Source organism: Pan troglodytes, chromosome 11 (genome assembly GCF_028858775.2).
Source record: "Pan troglodytes isolate AG18354 chromosome 11, NHGRI_mPanTro3-v2.0_pri, whole genome shotgun sequence".
Taxonomy (NCBI): domain Eukaryota; kingdom Metazoa; phylum Chordata; class Mammalia; order Primates; family Hominidae; genus Pan; species Pan troglodytes.
The window spans coordinates 14,772,176-14,797,896 of NC_072409.2; the positions used below are offsets into that span (position 1 = coordinate 14,772,176).

The window sequence follows — 25,721 nt, forward strand, 5'->3', positions numbered from 1 at the left end:
TTACCAGCAATGTAAGAGAGTGCCTGGGTCACGATACTCTCATCAGGATCATTTGTTGAATTTGTTGTTTGACAAGTAAAAAAGTCTCATTGTTTTAATTGCATTTCTTTGATTATTAATGAGTTGGATATTTGTCTACATATATAATGTCTTATATTTTTCTTTTTGTTAATGGCCTAAGATTTTTAATTAAACTGATCCATTATTATTAAATGTTAAGGAAAAATTTCCCTTAATTTTTTTCTGTTGAACGTTTTGAGCAATTTGAGTGTTAGTTCTGAGAAATGGTCCATGAAAAGGGTGCCAGTTCAGTCACACTGGGGTCCAGGGGAGGGAAAGCTGTGTTTCATTTTCATCTCCTTAAGATTCATTTAATGTAAGCTCTACGAAGTCTTGCATTGGAGAAACCTGGGTCGCCTGTGCTTCCCATCTTGTTTTGCCCCAAACCCCTTTAATTCTGTGATAAATCTTAGCATTCTGAGATAGCAGTGTTTCCTGGAACACACTTTGGGAAATGCTGTTTTGGAGGAAAGGGGGAAATTGTGTGTATAATGACTAAATCATTTTTTTAGAGATAGATTTACTCACTGGCAAATGTATTCCAGGTCACAGTAAATGGAAGGAATAACTAATAGAAACGGCTTCCTTGATCACTACACTCACTGTGAAAAGAAGCTTAGATGTCAGGGGATTCTGTCGTAAAAGAAGTGGATTACTCTTTGATGAATGAGTTAGGAGGTCACCTTGGGTCTGTTCATCTATTTCTGATTCACAGTTACCTTTAGTCAAACATTCAGGTTTTCACTCATATTTGAAAGGTGTCTTTAATAAACAGAATTGTATAATATGTAGGCTCTTAACAGGTTTGAATTGGAGATTGACTCACATTTTTTTCCCTCCATATGTTCCAGTCCAAAAAAAAGAGAAAAAAACTCAGCAAAACAAAGAACTTAGGACACTTTTTAAAACATGTGATTTGGGAAAGATTATAAAAGGGTAGGTACAACCTACACATATGGGAGATTGGATTATTACCGTGTAAAACTGGTGAACCTTTCCTCTGGGCGATTGCTTCAGCAGGACTCTGCCTCTTGGGATGTCGGACTGAGATCAGTAACATGTTTTAGTTGGAGTCTGTTTCTCTTGAATTCAGTACTCTTTTCTTCCCCCTTTGGTTAAAAGAATTATGACACAGATGATAGGAAATCTGCCTATAATTGGCTTAATTGTTTGCAAGGTTTTAGTCACCAGATTAGAACAGGAAGAGATTTTTTATTTAAAGAAACAGAATCTACCTCCTGCCCCAGGGCTGAAACCTTCTCTCATCCAAAAGTCATTGGGAAGGTTGGGAAGCAAGATAGGCTTCTATTGTGTGTGTGTGTGTGTGTGTGTGTGTGTGTGTGTGTGTGTGTGTGTGACAGAGAGAGAGACAGAGACAGAGAGATTGTGATGGCTAAGCATGGGGTGTGGGAGACCAAGGTGTGAGTAACTGGGATATCTGTTTGGGCCATGGACCCATCATGCTCATCAGACCTTGAATGGGCACCCTTGTGGAAGGGATGGCAGGGCAAGGCAAGCATCTGAGCCAGGGAGCAGCCTGCCTCAGGGTGTCGGAGCCTGAGGGAGAGAAGGATGTTTATGTGGGAGCATGGTGGTAGAGGCTCAGCATGGGTTGTCAGAACTCAAATAGGATCTAGAAGAATCCATGTGAGAAGGGAGGCAGCAGCTGTGGCCCAGTGCTGGTGTGTTGGATCCTGAGGTAAGGAAGGCATTTGTGTGAGGGGTTGGGCAGTAGAGGCCCAGCCCTGGATGTCAGTGTTGGGGAGGGAAGGGAGGGCATCTGGACAGGGAAGGATGTCCCTTTGCAGGGATGGCAATAGAAGAGTGGTTCCATACAAATAACCAAATATAAAAAGAAAATACAGGCAAGGTTTTTCACTTTCGTAGGATGAAGTCACAGATATGTAGAGGGAGAAAACTAGAATAATTTCTATATTGGATTGGAATAGGAGCCATTGGTGTGAACCCATGGTTTTCAATATGGGAAGATGAATATAGAAATAAATAGAGATGTGAAGTGCCTATTGTGATTCCATGTGTGTGTTATATATTCCCTGGCTCAATTGACTGAAAGGGCCTGGCATGAGCAATACTAAGGAGCAGTGAGCACACATGGTGCCCAGATCTTGGTTTCTAAATACCATTGCCCACTAAAAGGAACCCAGACTCATTGAAGAAATAACCTGATTCTGGGGCTGAGGCAGGGAAAGTATAAGATGAACCTGAAATATCTTTTGTGCCAAAAAGTAAGGAATTGCTAAAAACATGATCATGATGGGAACATGTCAGAAGGACACAAAAGCAGTAAGAGTGCTCCCTCTAGTCATATCTGGAACAATTTGAGCATCAAAACAAATTAGGATATTAAAGGATTATATCACACTGAATAAAACAGGAAACTATGGACCCATGGTAAAATAAATAAGTAAATGAATACATTGAAAGTTTGAGGAATGGGATATTTACACAAAGTGTGAATCCACAAAACGGTTATTTACTGCAAAGAGAAAGAATAATGTTACTGTAGAGATATCAAGTGAATTAATCAATTGATGAAAGCAAACATGAGTGAAGGGACATTGACATCAACATTAGACAAAACGTTAGACAATTGAAAGTTATTCTACAAAATGGGTGGTCTCATCGTCAAGGCCGTACAAATCTAGAAAAGACTGAGGAGCTGTTCCAGACTGAGGATGAGTAGAGGGTTATAACTACTAACTGCAACATGTGATTCTGAAGTGGATTGTTTGCTGCCAAGGATATTATTGGCACAGTTGGCAAAACTTGAGGATAAGGTGGTAATTCTGCATCAGTGTTAATTTCCAGATTATTATGATTCTCTTAGTTTGTTTTCTGCTGCTATAACAGAATACCACAGACTGGGTAATTTATAAAGAAAAAAGATGTATTTGGCTCACAGTTCTGGAGGCTGGGAAGTCCAAGAGCCTGGTGCTGGCATCTGGTGAGGACCTTCTTGCTGGGTCATACCATGCAGTACTCAAGACAAGAGACACAAGTTAGGCGCCAAATTTATCCTTTATCCGAAGCCCACTCTCACAATAATGGCATTAATTCATGATGTACTCACTCTTAAAGATCCTGCCTCTTAATACTGTTACAATGATATTTAAATTGTCAACACATGAACTTTTGGGGGGAACATTTAAACCACAGCAATAATTAATTGTGGTGATTTAGGAGAATGTCCTTGTTTGTATCTATGGATGATGGGGCATAATCTTGGCAGCTCATTCTCAAATAGGTCAGGAAATAATAAAAACTTTTTTTTTTTTTAACAATTTCTACAACTGTTCAGTAAGTTTGAGATTGTTTCAGAGCAAAACTAAACACATGCACACACACCCACAAGTTCATCTCTCTCCTCTCTGAGAAGCTTGTTTGATTTGTCAGAGCTCAGATTGAAACAAGCTTGTAGTCTGGGTGCATCTTCTTTTTCCTCTCCTTAAATTCACTACTTAAAGACAGCTGTAGTGAAGCCAGGAGGGCTCTGGAGCTTGCATTTCACCCCTTAGCTGTGCAACTTACTAAAGGGCTGATTTGAGACAAGTTGCTTCACCTTTTGGAGCCTCAGTTTTCACATTGTTGAAGTGGGTAGTTGAGAGGATCAAATAGAGGGTGAATAGATACAAATATACACTTACCAGTATTAGCACAAAGAATTCCACATGGTGGGAGAAATAGCATTTGGATAATTCTGTGAGCAGTGTTCTTTTGAGCATTTTAGAGGTGAATCCATTTTCAATCAAATAATTTGTATTGCTTTGTATGTCATCATGTTGCTCAATTTCACAAATTAGAATGTATAGCCACCATCCTATATTGCATGCTGTTGTACTTAGTTCATTTCTAACTTTCCATAATTGGAGGCTGCCATGTGTATCCGGTGAACACTCAATAAAATTAATTGAGGGTAATGATGATGAAGACAAGATCTATAGTGTCATCGTTATTTCTCCTAACCACCCCCGCCCTGTAAGCTAGGATTGTTTGCATTTAAAAGTTGTTGCTATGGAGTTTAGGGGATAGATTTGCTGAGAGCTTATGGTATATGATCCATAAAAGGCGGTCATGGTAGGTGTCTCACTGAGTAGAAAATGTCAAACTTGGTGTAGGAGGATCTATTTGGCTCTTTATGTTTGAGGCATACGTGGTGTCTTTTGTCAAACCCTACATGAATATCAAACCTATTTCTGTACTGGGGCCAGCATCTCCCCAGCCCCCTCAGTCATGTGTGCCCAGACCTCCCTGCAGGTATCTTACTAAGGGCTCAGCCTTGCTTTTGTTACTTAGGCCTTTTATTTCTTTCAGGAAAATCAGTGGAATGAGCTTCTTGAAACTCTGCACAAACTTCCCATCCCTGACCCAGGAGTGTCTGTCCATCTCAGCGTGGTAAGTGGGGCAGAGTATTAGCCATCACTGAGAACCCATTTCATTATTGACAGTAAGAGGGAGCTAGCTGAACAGGATTGTATTTTGTCACCCATACCTCCCCTAACCCTACCCCCAAATACTCTGAGACCTCTGAGTTCCAGATAGGCCAGGGAGTAGAATTTCTTCCTTTCTCTGAGATTCTATAAGAAACAGACATGTCCTGAATGTCCCCACCCTCCTCTGTGGCCATCATCCCATCACCAGCATCTCTTGGATCACAGATGCTGGGCTGAAATAGGACAGCTGGCTCCACCTGCTTCTTCACTCCCTGTCCCAGCCTGCCTGTATCACCCTCGTCCCCCAGCACTGCTGTGCATGTCCCTTTGCTGAAGCCCATCCTGCACCCTCAGCTTTCAACATTGCCTCTCCCCTGTTTGCCAGGGTAACACATATTCTTCCTTCAGAACTCAACTCTGATTTTATTTCCAGAGAAATCCTCCCTTGATACCTCGTAGGTTTTGCTAAGATTACCTCCTTTGCTCCAAGCATCTTGCACACTTTGTGGTACTTAGTTACACCCTATTGGAATGATTCCTTTTCCTGTCCCCCTCACTGGACTGTGTGTCCCTTGAGGACAGAGCAGGAGAGTGCTTAATGTTGTTCCTGGCCTATAGTAATAGTTTCTTTGAATGCCTATAAATATATACTGCTATTACATGTTCTGCACTGTGCTCCGAAATACCAATTGGGAGATTTCCATCCTAGTCATTGTCTTGCCAATGACCTGAGTGATCTTAATCAGGACCTTTAACCTCGTGGGCTTCAATTTCCTCATCTGTCAGATAAGGCATCAGAAGAGGTGTAGGAGATCTTTTCCATATTTTGGTTCCAGGAATTCTCTAATTCCCTAGGTCAAACCCTCAAGCCCTTGTCACCACCTTCATCAGAATTCTCAGATGGACATACTTTGACCAAGTATTGATTATTATCCAGGAGCTATTTCCCTTATGTCATGGGGCCTGAAAATTTTAAGAGTTTTGTCTTTCATCTTCATTAGAACCAAGTACAGTGTTGGTATTCAGTGGTAGAAAGGTATCTCCCCTCCTAAAGAAAATTAATATTCCTTGTAGGTTTTTTCAGAATGATGATAAAATTGAAAGCAGTGTTACTACCAGTAATTAATAATAGATCTACTATTTTAATAAGTTCCTAATTTATACTAAATATGTATCTCTAATATTCAAAACAGGTTTACAAAATAGATATTAACATTCCCATTTCATGGATGAGGTTTCAAGAGGGAAAGATACCTGCCCTTCCAAGGTCGTGTAGTTAATAAGAGATAAGACTTGAGTTTTCAAAGCCAGGGCTAACTTGAAGCCTATGGTCTTTCCACTGTGCCATTCGTGTGGAAGGAGAGGGAGAGAAGGAAGGAAGGAAGAAAAAAATGAATTTACAGAGACTTTTGCCCATTTTAATAGAGCATAGGAAAGAAAGAAAGAAACCTTGTTACAAAAATTCTCATACAGCAGGGGATACCATCTGGAAAAGATGAAAAAATGAGCTTTAAACCTGCCCCAGTCCTTGCTGTATAGCTAAGCAACCCTGCCTTTGTCTCTGTCCTTTTTCCTAAGCAGCTTGATCTCACCACTTCAGTCCGTAATGACATCCGACAGGTAGCTGTGGAGTAGCCTGGCTGGGTCACCAGCTGCTAGGGAGGAAGGTCCACTCCTTCCTTCAAATGGCTGCTCAGGCAGCATGCATGCTAGGCCTCAAGGACAAGCCATCTCAGGGGCAGCAGGAACTGCTGGGGTGGCGCAGCTGTTTCATGCCAGTGGTTTCTAGGAATGTTTCTGACCTCCCCTGGTCCCCAGCATTTCATGGGCAATGGAGCAAGACAGAATCTCAAAGGACAGCCTGGGGACTACTTGGTTTTGGAATTGTGTTGGCTCACTATTTACTATCAATTGCGTCTGTAAAGGCAGATTTTTTTTTCTTTCCTTTTCACTGGGAATTCCTCTCTCCATATTGCATTTCTGATTGTGAAGGGCTACTCTCATCTAGGTTATACATCCTGAAATGTTGATAAAATGGTAATCCTGGACTTTTTGTCTCTAGTCACTCTCTGCAAGAGTATGTTTCTGTGTGTCTGATATGAGTGATGATAAAAATAGTAATATGAACTAGCAGTTCACAGCAATAATAATTTTATATTAAAATACCATTTATTGAATGGTAAGCATTTCATATATATAACATTTATTCTTCATAACAGTTTTGAAGTAGATAATATGATTCCCATTTATAGATTCAAAAACAGGTTCTGTGCTATTAAGTGAATTTGCTGAGCTACATAATCACCACATGGCCATTTGTTACTCAACTAAACTTCTAGCCCTTTGGTATAGAAGTTGGTATCTCATGGAGTCATACTGGAACCTTGCATATTACTTTTCCTGTTTTAATCCTCATTGTTGAATTAATCACTAGTTCCCACGCTACACCGTCTCTACTGTAATACTTCATAGGTAGTATTTTGATATACACACAGATTTTGGAATAATGCATCAAAGAAGGCTTTTTTAAGTTATCTTTTTTATACTTTTTATTTTTTACTTTTTTATTTGTTCAAGCCCCTTTAGCTGTCATTTGCCATAAAAAGCACAGGTATAACAGTCTGTCATGGTGGAAAGAGCACAGCTCTAGTTACACAGATTTAGTTTTGGTCCATATTCTGCCATGTACTAGCTGTGTGACCTTTGACTGACTACTTGACCTCTGTGAGCATTAATTTACCCATTTGTAATATGGAGATAATATCTATCTCAAAATTTGTTGTGGGAATTAGAGATAACATTTACAGAGTACTAGACATAATGCCTTTCATGTAGCAGGTATTCAACAAATATCTGTTGATTATTAGACAAGTACCTTATACTATTATTGTTGTCACCATCATCATTATGATTGTCCCCAAGGCCTTTCATTTCAGAAAGCCTATACAACTCATTCTTCTACACACCTACCTATTTTGCAATCACCCAAGATTGGGGGTTGGGGTGGACAACTTCCTGAAATGTCACTTGGGGGTCCAGGTTTGAACTTAGGCCATGGCTACGCTGACCTTCTCTGCATGTGACCTTTCCTGGCCTTTGCACAATCCCATCTTTAATTGGCCGGCACCAAGCTCTTTCCGTTCCTGCTTGCCATTGTCTTCTGAGTCTTTAATAGCAGCAAAGGAGGTGCCATCAGTTCAGCCTGTTGTCATTTAACTCAGGGATGCATGCTTGTTGCATATGGAGATGACTCATTGGACGTTCTTTGAAGAGGTCAATTTTTCAACTCCGCTGAGTCTCCAGTCAGGAGGCTTATGGTGGAGTGGGCTTCGGGGGCAGAATTTCTCCACTCTTAGTCATCTGCAATGGTCTCAGCTCCAGTGCTCCAGCAACTGGAACTCTTCCTAACATCACTTAGGCCTTTGGGGCAGATTTTGGCCACATTTTGTAGATGAATATAATCTCAGATGCTGAAATGAGATGACAGGTTTGGTTGGTAAAAATAATCACTGAGTGAATCTGGTGATATTTTGTTCCTAGAATACACTTGCCTCAGTGAACAATAAATTATGAAACCAACGCCTTTTTCATGTGTTTAGCCATTTAACTTCTTTGAACTATTTATTTATTTATTTAGAGACAGAGTTTCATTCTTGTCGCCCAGGCTGGAGTGCAGTGGCACAATCTCAGCTCACTGCAACCTCCACCTCCCGGGTTCAAACGATTCTCCTGCTTTAGCTTCCTGAGTGTCTGGGATTACAGGTGCCCGCCACCACACCTGGCTAATTTTTTTGTATTTTCAGTATAAACGGGGTTTCACCATGTTGGCCAGGCTGGTCTCGAACTCCTGACCTCATGTGATCCACCTGCCTTGGCCTCCCGAAATGCTGAGATTACAGGTGTGAGCCAACACTCCTGGCCTGAACTCTTCATTTATATCTCCCAAAGAAGTTCTCCTCTCATAGAAAAGAACTCCATCTACCAAAGTGATGATTTAATGCATCTGGTTCAATCTGACATTATCCAAAGAAAATATTCCATGGGTGTTTCTTCTGAGTGAAACCGTTTCCTTTTCTGAGTAAGGAAATATTTTCCAATCATTTACCTGAATTCTGAGTAATGCAATTGTTACACATTTTAGCAGAAATAAATCACTTTTGCTTGTCTTTTCTAGCATTCTTATTTTACTGTGCCTGATACCAGAGAACTTCCCAGCATACCTGAGAATGTAAGTACTTGGGAAGAAGAAAAAATTAAATTTTTATTCTTCTCTGTTTTCTGCCTATTTGTTTGAATAAATAAAGGATGTGATTTAAAGTATCATTATAAAAATTATGGTTTTTAAAAAACACATTATAAAAACAAAAGTATAAGAACTGAAGTGTATTATAAAAACAAAAACAAATAGAGAATATTTGCAAAGTATAGAAAGTATAAAGACAAGGAAGGATTGTTATTCCTATTTCTCAAAGGTAATTATGTATTAATATGATATTTGATTCCCTCTTTTTAGAATGTATTTTTACATAGTTAAATCACCTATTATAAAAACATCTTTTCCATTTTCATTCATATGACTTATTTTTGTCAACTATCTAATATTCCATTTACTCTGTAGTTTAGCCATTCTCTCACTGTAGAACATTTAGATTGTTTCTCATTTCTGCTATTATAAGTGAAATGTTTCCATATAAAGAATTTTCCAAATAGAGGTTTATTAGGGTAGATCTACTCAAGCAGAATTACTCTTCTACTTTTTACCTTTGTATATTTACCTTTCAGAGAATAAAATAAAGTATTTGTGGGTGAAGCATGAGGGCCTCCATCCCGACCTCCAAAGGACGTAGGAGCAGTGAACTAGAGTGTGAGAGAGCAGAAGGTTGATGTTTGCCTTCTGAACAAGCTGAATGACATATCTAGTCTAGCTGCATGACATGTTTTCAAAATGTTTTACTATGATTATAAATAGTACTGTGTAGAATCAGATAAAGAATGTCTACCACTTAGACACTTGATTACTTTTTTTAAAATTGTAACAAATACATAACATAAAATTTACCATGTTAATCATTTTTAAGTGTACAGCTCAGTGGTTTTGAATGCATTCATATTTTGTACAGTCAATGTCCAGAACTTTTTGTATCTTACAAAACTGAAACTCTGTACTCATTAAGCAATTCCCCATTACCCTGTCTCCGCAACCCCTGGCAACCATCAATCTGCTTTCTGTCTCTGTGAATTTGACTACTCTCCATATAGTACTTCACATAAGTGAAATCATACAATATTTGTCCTTTTGTTCTGAGTTATTTCACTTAGCATAATACCTTCAAAGTTCATCTGCGTTGAAGCATGTGTCACAATTGCCTGCCTTTTTGAGGCTGAATGATATTCCATTGTAGGTGTAGACCACATTTTGCGTATCTGTTCATCCAGCGATAGATGCTGAGATCAATAGATATTGTTTTTACCCTTTGGCTATTATCAGTATTACTGCTTTGAACATTGGCGTACAAATGCCTGTTTGAGTCTCTGCTTTCAATTCTTTTGGGGATATACTTGAATACTTGATAAGAAAAGTACTGGAATATGTGGTATACCTTTTCATAACTATTGTAGATTCACAGAAAGGAAATTTTTCCAAGTGTCTTCTATAGAACAGGTTACAAATGTCAGGTGATCAAATGTAATGAATGAAGTTAGCTGTAGTATTGTGATTAGATAACAGTCTTGATAAGTTGGGATTATCAAGCATATCCATGTAGTATATTATCTGTATGATCAGACTGTGGTAGAAAATGTTGCATCCTTTTTGTTTGACATTAACTAATGAAAAATTCAGACCAGAGTTCCCATTTCAACAACAATAGCTAATGTTGATTGAGTACTACTACTCGAAATATTATATATTTGGTGCTTTTCTCCATTTTCTCATTTAGCTCTCTCAACAAGCTTACATGGTAACTACCATAATTATTTAATATAAGGAAACAGAAGCCCTGAAAATTTAAGTCACATATTCAATATCCTACAGGAAATAAATGGTAAAATCAGAATTGAAATATTGGTCTTTCTGGATTCTTGAGACTGAGCTCTTACAAAACGTGCTATACTTTGAGCCTGTGATTTTTACCTTTCATCTCTCAGAAAATTCCATTGAAATGATGAACGAAAGGAGAAAAATATTTCCCTAATGACAGAGGAAGCTACCATGAGCCAGAAAGTTTGGGAATTTACATAATATAAAGGAGATGATTACTGATAGTTGCAGTCAATTCAGTATAGACAGTGGAGAAATCCAAAAAGAAGTGGGAAAGTAATGCAGGAAGAGCAGAAGCAGAGGCATACTCTGCCTATGAAGGAGGCTACTGAAGGATTATTTTAAAATGCCATGGGACATTTATAAGAATTGATCATGTACTAAATCACACCAAAAATTTCAAAATAGAGCATACTAAACTCTCACAGGTCACTGTCTTTTATGGTGGTGAACAAAAACTATAATAATAAATTAAAGGTTTAAAAATATTCATCTATTTGAAATAGCAGTTGGATCAAAGATGATACAAATTGAAATTAGTTATTATTTAGAAATTAATGACAATGAGGACACTAAACAAGTGCCTTAGGGATGTGGCCAAAACCACACTCTGGGGAAAATTCATAGCTTTGAATGCTTTTATATAAATAAAAAATTTAGAAAACAATGAACTTGACTTTCAAGAAGCTAAAAAAAAAGAATAGTAATAAAAAATAACCAAAACTAGAAAAAGAAATTATAATTTAATTTATTAGGGAATATTGTTAAAGTAAAATTGAAAAATAGTAGTTTTTAAAAACTGAATTTGTGAAAAGAATAAAATTTTAAACTTATTCGATAAATTTAAAGATTGTGAAAAGAGAAAATTTTCTAGAAAAAGACAAATGATAGTTGGCCTGAGAAATAGGCAATATGAATATAGAATTATAACTTGAAAAGATTAATAAAGCTCTATTTCAATCTCCATCCTTCAAAAAAATCTATCAGGTTTAGGTGGTTAAGGTGTTTCAGGAACAGATAATTATTACTTAAACAGTACCAAATCATAGGAAAGGTATGTGTGTATGTGTATCACACAACAGCAAAAGAAAAATCAGGCATAGTCTCCCATCTCAGAGATCTGTTTCTGAGTTTTTTCATCCTTCCTTTTTATGACATGTAGTTTTCAAAGTGTGCAACCGGGAACCCCAGTGTTGCTTTGGGAGCCCTGGAAGGCCTCACAGAGGTAGATGGCTAACTGATCAGAGCACTGGATCCCTGCTCCTATTTTATTCAGAGCAGGTTAATTTCCACTGCTTACACTGGGGTTTGAGTAATACTTTGTTTGAGACAGAAGTATTCTTTTGGTTTTTTTTTTTTTGTTAAGTTTCAAAACTTACATTTTTAAAAGCACACAAAATGTACACACTTTATATCTGTTTTTCTTGTAACAATGTACCATGAACATTTACCTGTGTCATTAAAAATTCTTTACAAATATTTTGTTGTAAAAGATTAATACTGATACATAGAGAAAAAAATGAAAGGCCCCCATTACCACCATCCCCTCCAACCCCAATCCCACTCTCCCTCCAACCCCAATCCCACTCTCCCTCCAGTGTTTGATGAAACCTTTCTCTAGGAATTTAGTGTTATGTGTAGCTATGAAGGAGGCTACTGAAGGATTATTTTAAAATGCCATGGGACATTTATAAGAATTGATCATGTACTAAATCACACCAAAAATTTCAGAATAGAGCATACTAAACTCTCACAGGTCACTCTTTTATGGCGGTGAACGAAAACTATAATAATTAATTAATGGTTTAAAAATATTCATCTATTTGAAATAGCAGTAGGATCAAAGATGATACAAATTGAAATTAGTTATTATTTAGAAATTAATGACAATGAGGACACTAAACAAGTACCTTAGGGATGTGGCCTGTGTGTGTTGTAGATGGTTTTTAAACATAAATATGATGCTATTCATACTTGTTTAGCAACTCATTTTTTAGTTTAATGTATGCTAAAAAGTGTTCATATCTACCTACTTCTTCCTTTTTAATGACATACTTATTTAGTGGTATTTTTAGTCTTATGAAAGTAATGCATATTAATAGCTTAAAAACATGTAGTACTACACAGTTGTTGATGAAAACCTGCAATTTTCAAGTTGCCCAGCTACTTTCAAGTTTTTAGCAGCTGTGTTTCCCTCTGTATTTTTGAGTAACTTATTCATATTGCTAAATCTTATTTTTTTCTGTTACAGATATCACTTATTGATTTTCCTATAGAAGATGAGAGTTTTGGTCTTTTACCACCTATAACACTCCCCACCCCGAAACACACAGAATAACGTTCTCTCAGTCACATATTTCCCCTCTCCCATTCTTTCTATGCCTTTAGAAAATTTTTACATTAAATCAGAAGTTAATGTTTACATTTTAATGAGCATACTGAAGTAGTTAGTAGGTTACCTTTCCTTTCTTATACAACTTTTTGTCACATAAGCATTCTTGGGTTTCACATCTTCCTCATTCTTGATTTCACTCCCTCATTTTGGTGAGACATGCACCAGTAGTTTTCTTGAGAAAGTGCTTGTTAGAGGCAACATTTTTAGACCTAGCATGACTAAAAATAACTCTCTTCTTCTTTTTTTGAGACAGTCTCGCTCTGTCGTTCAGGCTGGAGTGCAGTGGCACAATCTTGGCTCACTGCAAACTCCACCTCCTGGGCTCAAGCGATTGTCCTGTCTCAGCCTCCCAAATAGTTGTGGCTACAGGTACACACCACCACACCTGGCTAATTTTTGTATATTTTAGTACAGATGGGGTTTCACCATGTTGGCCAGGCTGGTCTTGAACTCCTGACCTCAATTGATCCACCTGCCTTGGCCTCCCAAAGTGCTGGAATTACAAGTGTGAGTCCAGCCTCTTTATTCTTCTTTTGATAGTTTGACTGGGTATAGAACTCTAGGTTGGAAATTACTCTATCTTCCCAACTTTGAAGATGTTTCTCCACTGACTTCTAGCTTTGCTGTTGCAACTAAGAAGTCTCAGCCATTCCGATTCCTGTGATTTACTTATTGTAACCATCCTTTGGTGGTCTCTCCTGGTATCCTGAAATTGCAGTGATGCGCCTTGTTAGGGGCCTGTTTTCATCTATTGTGCTGGGCACTTGGTGGTTCCATTTAATACGGAAACTCATGTCCTTTAGAGCTGAGAACTTTTCTTACATTATTTCTTTGAAAAAATATTCTTCATTTTTCTTTCTTTCTCTGGGGCCTCTATGATAGAATGTTAATCCTCTAATTTTCTTGTTTTTTCTCTCCTATTTTCCATCTCTCTCTTTTCGTTTTCTCTCTACTTTCTTCAGCAAATCTTTCCATCTTTGGAAATTTACTTCTGCCATTATATTAATATTTTCACTCATCTGTGAGACTGTTATTTATAGATTTTAAAAAGTGTTCTTCTCCTTGTATTATTTTCCTGCTCAACATTCCTATCTTCTGTTGGTTTTATTCCTTAACTTTCACTGTAGAGCCTTTCCTCAAATGGCTGCCCCATCACATATAAGAGTGAGGCACTAAAAAGCTGGCTGAATGCTCTGTCAGTCATTTCTGGAGCTTGGAACTAGTGTGGCTATTTTGGGGGCAGTGGCCTCTCAAATATCAGTATCAGAATCTTTTTCTTTGGATTTGGTCCGTTTTCTTTGCCTAGGTAGTGTATGCTTTATTATCAGTGTTCTGGAAGCTGAGTAGGAATGGTAGGTTATGACATATCAGCATCTAATATCTATACCTTCGTTTAGTACTCATTTTCAGTGTAAGCCTTTATTGCCTGTCAAAGGCTTTATTGCCCGTCCTCAACTATACCTGGTGTCCCCAGGCCTTTCTGGTTCAGTTCTTCTAGAAAGTAAACACATATTCCTCTGGAGAGGTGTGGGAAAGTCTGTTAAGTAGCTCATTGAGCTGGGAGAGGAGATCCTTGGGATTGAATTACTCCTATTTTTATTTGCACCCCCTCTCCTAGCCTTCAGAGATTCTGGGTGTCTCCAGTTCCTTTTTGGAATTCTTTTTGTGCTATGAGTTGGGCTGAATGCTCGGTGCTGTGCCTGCCCACCTTATCTGTAGCTTTAAGCTTTTCTTCTCAACCTCAGTCGCATGCTTGTCAGCTTGGGCCAGATCATTCTTTGTTGAATGGGGCTGTTTTATACATCGTAGGATATTTAGCAAGCATCTCTGGGCTCTACTCACTATATGATGGTAGCACATTCCCCTCCAGCTGTGACAACCAAAAATGTCCCCAGGCATTGCCAAATATCCCCTGGGGGACTAATGGCCCCAGCTTGAAAACCACTTCTTTAGTCACATCTGCTTTTTGGCTTTCAAAAATTTGATCTCTTTCTTCCATTACTAATTCTTCTCCTGTTTTTTGGCGTTTGTGCCTTTTAAAATTCTTTTACTTTGACTTTTTCTGGGAGGCTGGTATCAGGAGAGAGAAAAGATAAATGTATGTTTAATTCACTGTATTTAACTGTTTTAACTGTGCTTTTCCTACTAATAGACATTTACATTTTCTACTATAAATAATGTTATGATAAAAATGATTGCCTAGGTTAGGTTCATTAAAAAAATTTTTTTTTCTTTTAAGAATAAATAATTTCTTAAGAACTTCATTTTAAGGTACTTGGAAATTCTGATCATTTCTAATTTTTCAAAACCACAATTGAGATTAGGAAGTTTTTTTTTTTAAGTCTTCTCATAGCCTTACCTCCAAAGCCTGTCTGCATGGTATGCTACCTCTCCTGCCCCCACTATTTTAAAAATTTACATTCCTTCTGCTGGTTTTGCTACTAATGAACCAATTCCCTGTGCATGACCCATTGTCCCTAAATCCTCCTTTGCAAACCAGTAAAAGGCTAGCGTTGTTTGTTTCTAAGCGGAATGGTAATACCAATCTGCCAGACTCCTACTGTACATGATTCCACTTTAATCCTTAGAGCTACTCCGAAAGGGGTAGACCTGAGCCCCGTTTTAGACAGGGAGCCCAGAGCTCACAGAGCTGAGGTGGCAAGGTCTGCTCGTAAGCACAGTGTAGCGACCCAGGTTTGTAAGCTTTTGTTCCTGTTGTACCCCACTGCCTCCCTGGAATTGATGTGTTCTATTCATGAGGAAAAAAAGAAAAGAAATGTTTTTTTAAATATATAGCAAATTACAAAATGAAGCAGGAAAGCCTTTCCTCTAAGGAGAATCTGAACTTTTGTAGGACCAATTTATGTGGTTTTTGACACAGAATCACTATTGAGCTCTAGCAGTGTTGAAATTTGCATATTAATCTCTTGATGATTTTTCAAGGATTAATTTAAAATTACTAAATTGCTGCATTGCAAATTGAAACAAGCAGTAACTGTGGGGTTGTTAATCCTTTATGATCTGGTGTAGTGGAAAGACCATGAATTTTAGAGACAACCAGACTCTGGGCTTTGCTACCCTGGGACTTTGGGGCAATGTACTTATACTCTTGGAGCCTCTAGGTCCTTATCTACAAAAGGAAAATGTGAGAAACTCATGAAGTATTAAATGTAGCGTTCCAAGGACAATGTCTGGTTTGATGGAGATGCTGCTTTCAATGGTCTGTTTCTTTTTCTCCTTTTCTTGGCTCTCCCAGAATTCTAGTCTTAACCTCCCTTGAGATCTGAGTTGTGGCTGAGGGCTGAAGAACATTATTTTTGGAGCACATCTTTTCTAGATTTTTCTCATATTCATGGTTATGGAGATTAATTCTTTTCCTTTTATGGGGCATATATTTCATGGGGCCTTGAAAGTGTCTTAGCAGGCCCTTTTCACACCAGAATGTCTGAAGCTTGGAACTAGTGTGGCAGATGGAGCCCAGGGCTCCGCTGCCTGTAATATAGATGGTTTGTAAATATTTATTGATTATCTCCTCTAAGGAACATAAGCAACAAAAAGGATAAATAGGCTTTGGGATGTGGAACTTAATAATGTTCTATCACCAGATAATCCTGTTCTCCTGGACAGCTTCAGAGAAGTGTTAGTGTGAAAAAAGAGAGGAAGGAGCTGGTATTTATTGAGCATCCACTGTGGATCAGATCGGGCACTGTTTGTTATGTTATGAAATCTTCACAACAGCCTTATAGTATGGTTGTTATCTCTGTTCTGGAGAGGAAATGAAGCCCAGAGAAGTGAGGTAACTTGCCAAACCAGGAAGTGCTAAAACCAGGATTCACACTTCATTGGGTATGATCTGAGCATTGAGATGCTGCTTGGTCTGGGCCCTGGCTCCGTGGTTCCCTCTGCCCATCTAAGAAATTGCTCATCATACGTGTAAGTTATATAATTAATTGAATGAACGTTTGGTAAAATGTCCTCTCTCCTTCTCTAAGGACAGGGATCAGTATTTTTTTTCACTGTAGCACTGTACCCAGAACAGAATAGATGCCCAATATGTATTTATTGACTGAACGAATGACTGAATGAATGAATGAACATGTAGCCACCCCCAGGAGAAGAAAAAAGAACAATTCCTTTCAGTTGGCCTTTGGGCCAATTTGTCTGCAAGACATTAATGAAAAGCAAACGTAAAAAATTAATTCTTTTCCCTTTCAGATCCCCATTGAAGTTAATTCTCATTATTTCTACAATTTCTTTGTAAAAATATTTTCTTTCTTTTCACTGAAAAACTATCACTCTGTAATTGCTCATCAGGGTTTTCTCTGTCTATCAAGATAACACATGTAGGAGTGAATTTTATGCAGGCAATAATTAAATGAGCATAAATCTTTATAAATTTTAAACAGTTGACCTGCATTTAAAAAAAAGTCACAGATCATGAACAGTTATGTAGTAATAATTACATTGTAAACCAGCTGTATAAAGGATTTTTTTTTAGTGTCCAGGTTTTGAAGTTTACTTTTGATTAATGGATAATCATATAGACCTTCATTTGGAATATTAAACAAACCTGTCTTAATTATCTCGTTGGTGTCATACCAAGTGGTTAATGATGCGAGGAAAGCAGTTAGAATGGACAGTTACATATAACATTGCCCAGACTCCACTTTGTCAAAAGATGCGCCATGATATAGAAAAGATTTATGAACTCATGATGACTTTCAAACATAAACAAAGTTGAAGTGGTAGTGGAAGACCTATTATCAAGAACTGCGATTATAGAGAATTCCATTGTTGCTCTTAAGAGTTGTCAGGTAATTGTTTATTCTAATGGTTTTTCTATTCACATGGAGGGATGAAAGTTGACCTCTGAGTAAACTCTGCTTTCCTTTTTAGAATACTCTTCTCTGATTTGATTGCTTATGTGAATTTCTGGGATTCTTTTTTAAGCAGATTGTTTTAGAATCCAAATTTATAATTCCCTTTAAAGAATCCCTCCCAACTAAGGTTACCTAAATTCTTAAAAAAAAAAAAAAATCAGTTGAGGGTTTTAAAAATTTTTATTATGGTAAAATAATTTGAATAGGAGTTATTTCAGTAAACAAGACCCACTGACAAAACCAAGCCTCTTGCCTTGGAAGCTGCCTTCAGACACAAGACAGTAGATCTTTATCATGTGTACCATGTATGAAGTGGAAAGTCACAAAGACTAATAAAATGACAGACAGTGGGGCAGACTAGCATCTGTTTCGAAGGCTCCAAGGAGTACCCAGCTTAGAGTCAGTTCTTTGGTTTGAGGATTATCTCATTTCCCTAAGGTATTGAACCTAAGACGCTTTCTCTCTAAGCCCCACTATATCCCCTCCCATCCCCACCCGACTCCAACTCCCCCCATCGCCACCACCCCCACCTGCTTCGTAACCTCAGGCATGGATCACAGTGAGCCTCAAGTCCCCAGCCACCTGGATTGGTGCAGGAGCCAGCAGGGACAGCTAGAAGGGAGCAGCCATTATAAGGCTTCTCCTGGGAGGATGGGGGTTTTGCCAGGTGCCATTCCCTTTCTCTTTGTCTGGATTTAGAGCCACAGGGGGTTCGCACTTGACCTGACGCTTACCAACGTTTCTTTGCAGAGATGAGAAGTGGGAGCCAAGAGTCTAAGGAGCTTGTGCGTTGCAGGCTTCTTCTGAAGTGCACCTTGCAGGCTGCTCTGTCCAGAGACCTTCCTCAGATTTGAGCCCTTTCCAGCCTGGGTGGGGGATAGCTTTGTAGCTGTGCTACCCAGCCCTAGAGAGTGTGGCCAGAAGAGATGCTAGGTGGAGAGGCACATGCTCATGGGGACATAAATGTATGTGTAACTGAAATAATGTTTAAACTCCATGAGTAGGAAAGGAATATCCTCAAGCCTAAAAACTTACTGGCACTAAGAAAACCGAGACCTTTTGAGCACAGAAACTGGGAACTAGTCCTTGAAGCAAGGTTTTCCTTTCCAAGTAGGTGAGTCACACAGAGAAGTAATTGGCAGAGAATGAAGAAAGTGGTTACTTAGGCTCAGCCATGGTGGCGTTACAGCCCAGGACACTAAGCCTAGGAAGAGGTGGCCAGGGACACCATGTTTGACAGGAATTATGGCGCTTTAGAAGGAGGATTTATCCTTTATTAAAAGAATGGACTCTCCCTTTAAAAACCTATTTGGGCAAGTAGACTAGTATGATGCATAGTAATCTAGTAGTCCAGGGGTCACTTGAGATTTTTTTCTCCTTCCCTCCCCAAGTCTAATTCATCGTCAAGTCCTGTGATTCTACTTTATGGATATCCCTGACATCTACACCCAAAGCTTTTGTCTGAATTGGTTTTTTAATGTATATTTTAATCATTTCTTTCCCAGAATATGGCAGCAGCCTGTTAGTTGACTGTCCTGCCTCCTGTTTGCCCTCTTATCTGTCCTCCACAGAGTCTCTAGGAAGATTTTTCTGAAACACAAATAGGGTCATGTCAGGATCCTTCAGCACTGCCCTGTCCCTAGCTCCCCTGCCCCCTGCTCTCCCTCCCCGCCCTGCCTCTCACTCTCTTCCCTGCATGTGCGCTCCTCTCCCCACCCTGTCTTTGCCTCTGCCTAGAATATGCTTCTTCCCTCGTCCACTGAGTGAACCCCTGTTTGGAGGCCCAGACCAAGTGTCTTCTCTGTCACACTTTCTCCAGCCTTCCCCTGCATATCCGTCAAGGGGAGTGAGGCTTCTCAGCCATGCCTGGAGTGTAGCCTCAACCACAGTATGTTGCATACTGGATTTCTGAGTCTAATGTCCCTCCCACCCCAGAGTAAGCAGGAAGATGGAGATCACAGTTAGTTTATCTCTGCAGGCCTAGCTCCCAGGAGGGTGCTAGGCACATAGTAGGAGTTAAATAAGTGTGTGTCGATTGCCTGATTATAGGAGATAGAAATGAGAGGATGAGGATTTAGTCCACAGGAGAAGCAAAGTGCTGGGAGAGTGGCTTATCTTGTGTCTTTTATCAGCAGAGGCTCATAATGTGTTCTGGCTGTAGTCTTGACTGAGGACAGCCTGCCGCGGAAGCCCTCCCTTCTATCCTCTGATCTTACCCATCGGAGAAATATGCTTGGCCTGGCTGTGAAATGAACACATGCTTCTGTGTACAGCCCTCACCCCAGTTACCTGATAAACCACTAATTTATTTACATTTTTAATACATGTAGCCACAGCTACCATGAAAAGTCACCCCTCCCTCCCTCCGCCATCCCCAGTTACTTACCGGTCTTTGTGTAGCTTCCAGTGGCAGTTCTTTTTCTGCGGGTTCTTCACCATTACTGAGTAATCAATTGCTTCATCCGGCTCAGAGCCAGGTTTTCTGGAGTCACATGCTACGTTCTTCCTAATGTCCCACCTGGTCCATCTTCTGGGCTGGTGCATTCCTCACTGCACTGTTCTCGCCTGAGTGAGGGACCAGCACCCTCAGCCATTGCTTCCTCCGTGCACCGAGCTTGCTGTCATCAAACTGCTGGATGATGGGAGAAGCAGCTTCACCTAACAGGACCCCGTCTCGTGGCAAAAACATACTTAAAACTGAGTTACTGTAAGATGGGGACAATGGAAGCATACAGGAGAACTTGACAAATGAATTGAGGAAGTCTCCCGGGAGGAGGTGACAATGGAGCTGGGCCTTGAAAAGTAAGCGGGTGTCCTCAAGGAAGAGTGGGGCATTCGAGGCAGAGGACACAGCAGAAGTAATTACAATTTCCAGGTATTTCACTCAATTGTCTCTCAGGACATGGCAGGCCTGAGAGAGTAAGGATTGGTGTGGCTGGGGGAGGGAGATTCCTGACTCCATGGGGCGTGCTTCTGAACTGAGGCTTGATGGGAACTGCGAGTGCTCCCTGCAGCTGCTCCTGGGGCCCCGCTCTGCCCCACAGGTGCTCCCACGGCTGAGCGAGGTTCCCAGGGCTGTTGGCACTCCCACCCACTCCCACCCGCTCAGGCGGGTGGCATCCCAGAAGGAAAGAGGCAGGGGAGGAAGCAGATAAGAAAGACAGCTTCTGTTTAGACACAAATATCTTGGTAATCAGCACAGATGGGATGAGAAATACCAAAAAAAGTACATGACAGTTTAGAGAGAATTTGGCTAAATGTTACGTATTTTTAACATACCTGTGTAGAGTTTTTGGAACAAGCACCTGAGTCCCTCAGAATCTGATTGGAGATGGGGGACATGCCTCAATCAAATGGTGTTTTTATTTCAGAAATGTTCCCTTCCCATCCACAAAAGTATCCTTGTGATTTTTTTTTTTTCTCCCACCAAAATAAGGCGCAGGATTTGTCTCTGACGCTGTGTCTCCCTATTTGGACGGCAAGCTGTGTAACATATTTCTCCCCAGCGTGAAGCTTCTTGGCAGACTCTTGAGGCCACGTTTTGGTGGCTTCAGAGTTATCTTTGGATCTGTCAAAAGTGCTAATGGGCTTTCTGGCCTTCTTTAAGCTCCTCATTTCTATTTTCTTTTTACTTCCATCCTCTCCTAAAAGAAAAATTCATGTAATTCATCAGCAGTTAAGCTTTTTACTGAAATGCTCAGTGAAGGGCCTCGTATTTTTGTTTGTGAGGAGAGCTGTGCCATGTCACCGTCTTCAGAGCAAACCCCACCCTTACATCATTAGCTCTGTGTTCCTCCGTCCAGTGGAGGAACCAAGATACACTGGTTGACTCCTTCCGACTGCCTTTGGTGTTTGCTGTTTTGTTTTTCACTGAGTTTGTTAAGAGGCAAGTTGGTGTGGTGGTTAGGGTATGAGTTTTGGATTGAGGAGATCTAGTTTTGAAACATGGCTCTCCCCTTTCTAGCTGGGTGACCTTTAGAAGTCTACTGAGACTTCCTGAGCCTCCAGTTTTTTTTGTTTTTTTTTTTTTCTCTCATCTATATAATGGAGATGATAATGCCTGTCTCAAGCTTGTTGGGAAGATTGGAAAGAACACAGGAAAAGCACCTGTTGCCTGCCACATACAGATCACTCCGTGAATGGGGTAACAGTAATTTTTAACAGAAGCATTTTCCTTTCTTTAGGCATACTTGATCTTGTTTCATTTCTTTTTCCAAATATGAGTTTTACCTACAATTTTGTGTGGAATAAAAAGAGCACGGATTTAGAGACAGACCCACTCAGGACTGAATCATGTCACATCCACTTACTGCGTGACCTCTGTCAAATTACACAACTTCTCTGTGCCACTGTTTTCTCATCTTCGTAGAGGGATAATAATACTTAGTTCAAGGAACAGTTTGAAGATTAAGTGACATGTTTAATAATAGATGTGAATCTTTCAAACAATAGATGTGCATAAGAGGGACAGTGTGGTGTACGGGAAAGCGTATAGGCCATGGAGTCAGATCTGACTTCGCCAGTTGCTGACCTCTCCCAGACTTTATATTGGAAAGAATAACGCCTCACTGGATTTTTGTGAAGACTGCACAATTACACATCCACAGTGTCTGGTACAGTGGCTGGCACTTGATAGGTAGTTAGTATATAGAGCTGTTAATTCACTTGCTCTGTATTTGTAAAGGTTGATGGTTAACTTGGTACTTCAGTCAAACAATAATAAATTATAAGATAAGTGCCCATTTTTACTCCCAGCCCATAATATTGTTGAAAAGCACTTTGTGCTATTTTGCATGTAAAATCCACCTGGTTTACTTCAATTTATGGGTTATAGATCTTTAATCATTATAAACTGCAACGCCTGGCAATAGCATTCCTTCCCTCCCAAACCCCTTTCATTTTCAGAGGATTATATTGTATGGCATTGAAAACCTGTAACATTGAAGAAATTAGCATATTCATGTGTATTATTAAAGTCAGGTGGGTATAGAAAGCGTTGTATAAATGAAACACATTCCATTTTTTTTCTGAAATCTGAAGAGTAGCAATCTATAGTACTAATTAAAAGACTGAAGCCCAGGCTACAGGGGTGGAAAAAAGCTAGTTAAAACACTGCTTTGTCACAACTTGCTGCTGTTTGTCTTCAATTTTTTTTCCCCTTTTGAGTGAAATACCTGGAAATTGTAAATGTTCGAAATTGCCTTAATTCCAGCTGAGCCGTTTTAGCAAATGTAAACTGTGAAGGAGGGGATACCAGCAGTGATGACGGGAGAGGAGCTCGCCTGGCCTTCGTGGGTGGCATCTCCTGCACAGAAACGGGCTCAGTGCCAGAAGCATTTTGGTCCCTGGGTACTTTCTTTTGCTTAGGCGTATGGCACAGCACATCGGGAAGGTTCTAGGATCTGGGGCCCAAAGATTTGAGCAGCAGTCCTGTCTTCATTGCTTATTAGACTGTTCCATCTTGGAGAATCTCTTTGAGTCTTGGTTTCCTCATTTGTAAGATATGTAGAATTCCTGTTCTGCTCACCTTTAGGAACTGACCTAAGTGCTGGATGCGACCTCATGTTGTAATCACCACACAAAGATGTAATTGCTCAGGCTCCTTCCTCTGTAAGGTGTCTTCCAACTTTACCCTTCATGATTTTACACATGTGGGGGATTTGGCCTCCCAGGTAGAAAGAAAAGGACAGGGAAAGAACAGAGTATACTTTCTGATTATTTTATGTTTCTTATGCTCTTATTAGATACAGTTATAATAAGAACAAAGGAAATCAGCCACAAACCGTGCCTTCTTCTTTCTCCTAGAGAAATCTGACAGAATATTTTGTGGCTGTGGATGTTAACAACATGTTGCATCTGTACGCCAGTATGCTGTACGAACGCCGGATACTCATCATTTGCAGCAAACTCAGCACTGTGAGTAGACAGTCTTAAGACTGGCTTTTTAATGATCTAATTTTAATTGAAAGATACATCAGCAAGATGAAAGAAAATTTTAGAAAAAGGAGTCAGCTACAGTCCCTTTATATGGCAGCATGTCATTTTCATTAATTGTTCTTTTTTTTTTTTTTACAGTGCCAATGCACATTTCATTTATTCCTGTAGTTGCACAGTCAATTATAAATAGCTTTCCATTTGATTGTGTGTTATGAACATTTTGCAGGTTTCTACATGAGCTTCAATTGTCATTTTTTAATGTCTACACCATATTTCATGATACGGGTGTGTCATTATTTACTAAATCCTTCTCTTGATGGCCATTTAGGTTGTTCATTATGATTTAATCCTTTTAGTAGATAATACTGCAATGAACATCTTTTGGCTTCTTTTGACTGTTACAGTTATATTCTAAGGAGTGGGACACTAGGTCAAAGGGCTTGATAAGCACTATGACTTAGGGACTGCCAAATTGCTTTGCAAACAGGCGGTGCTTGTTTACAGTGAAGGCTGCCAGCTGTAGATGAGTGCACCATTTTCACCGCAGCTTTGCCAGGAAAGAGAGAGAGTGTGTGTGCGTGCATGTGTGCACGTGTGTACGTGCGTGTGCTCAGGTGTTTTAATTTTGCTAAGAAAGTAGATGTGCTATGGTATTTCAGGCTTGCTTTAATTTTAAAATTACCTCTTTGGTTAGAGGTAACTGAATATTTTCCATGGGTTTTTTTTTTTATTTGTATTTTGTTAATATCCTTTCACATTTATTTTATAGGTGTCTTGATTTTTTATTAATTATAATGAACTTTCTATATAACTTTTGCTGTGTGTATAATATAAATATTTTTATATTCCTTTTATTTTAGTTTTTCACTTGCTAAGTATAAGAGTTCACATTTTCCCCAATATTTTTTATGAAAATTCTTAAGCCATTATAGAAAGCTGAAATAATTTTACAGTGAATGCTGATATACTTCCATCAAAATTCTACTAGTGACATTGTATCAGTTGCTTTATCATGTATTTATTCAACTATTTATCATCCATAGCATCCATTAATCCATCTTTTTTTTTTTTTTTTTTTTTTGGAGACAGAGTCTTACTCTGTCACCCAGGCTGGAGTTCAGTGGCGCTATCTCGGCTCACTGCAACCTCCACCTCCCAGGTACAAGTAATTCTCTTGCCTCAGTCACCCAAGTAGTTGGGGTTACAGGCACACACTACCACACCCAGCTAATTTTTTTATTTTTAGTAGAGATGGGGTTTTGCCATGTTGACCAGGCTGGTCTCGAACTCTTGACCTCAAGTGATCCACCCACCTCAGCCTCCCAAAATGCTGGGATTACAGGTGATCCATCTTATTTTTTATGCATTTCAAAGTAAATCACAGGCGTCACTTTACTTTCCCCTAAATAATTCAATATCTGTTTGCTGAGTTTGTTGTTGTTTTTGTTTGTAGACAAAACTTATATACAGAAATTGACTGGGAGTAGAATGCCTAATAGGCATCCCTCTGTTAGAGAGAGTAGAAAAATATTTTTATAAGTGGAGAGTTCCCTAATGAAGGGCCTATGGATAAAATCAAGTTATGTGTTTACTTATGAATAAAAGGCACCTAATAATGAAAACTCTCTGAGACTACTAGAGTTTTCCTTACAGTTTTTATTATACCTTCATTATTTTATTATTTCTTTGGTTATTGATTGCTCATCAAGAACTCAGTTTTTTTTTAATTGCCTAGTATGTGTTAAGAATAGCCTATAGTAGACCTCTTGCTTTGTTTTACATTTTATTTTACACCATACGTGCAGTTCGTAATTTCAGGGCACGAACACCCAGACTGAGTTTCAGAATGAGAATATTGTCAACCACATCTACCATCACCTCTTTGAAAGAGTCTAGTCCATAACCAGTTACTGTTGCTTTAGATTATTAAATTTCAGTCAACAAAAACATGACATCGT

The 25,721-nt window shown here is 39.2% G+C and overlaps 1 protein-coding gene across 20 annotated transcripts in view; it reads left to right on the plus strand.

Moving 5' to 3' along the window:
• Positions 1–25,721, plus strand: part of DENND1A (DENN domain containing 1A) — a 542,971-nt gene that overhangs the window by 248,013 nt on the left and 269,237 nt on the right. For all 20 annotated transcript variants that reach the window (XR_010148858.1, XM_009457264.5, XM_054659070.2 and 17 more), the window contains 3 exons: positions 4,393–4,473; positions 8,686–8,739; positions 23,632–23,742. Coding sequence is in view for 19 of the 20 variants with exons in the window: in XM_009457264.5 (XP_009455539.1) it covers positions 4,393–4,473; positions 8,686–8,739; positions 23,632–23,742 (246 nt within the window). In the remaining variant the exon portion in view is untranslated. The remainder of the gene's footprint in view (positions 1–4,392; positions 4,474–8,685; positions 8,740–23,631; positions 23,743–25,721) is intronic.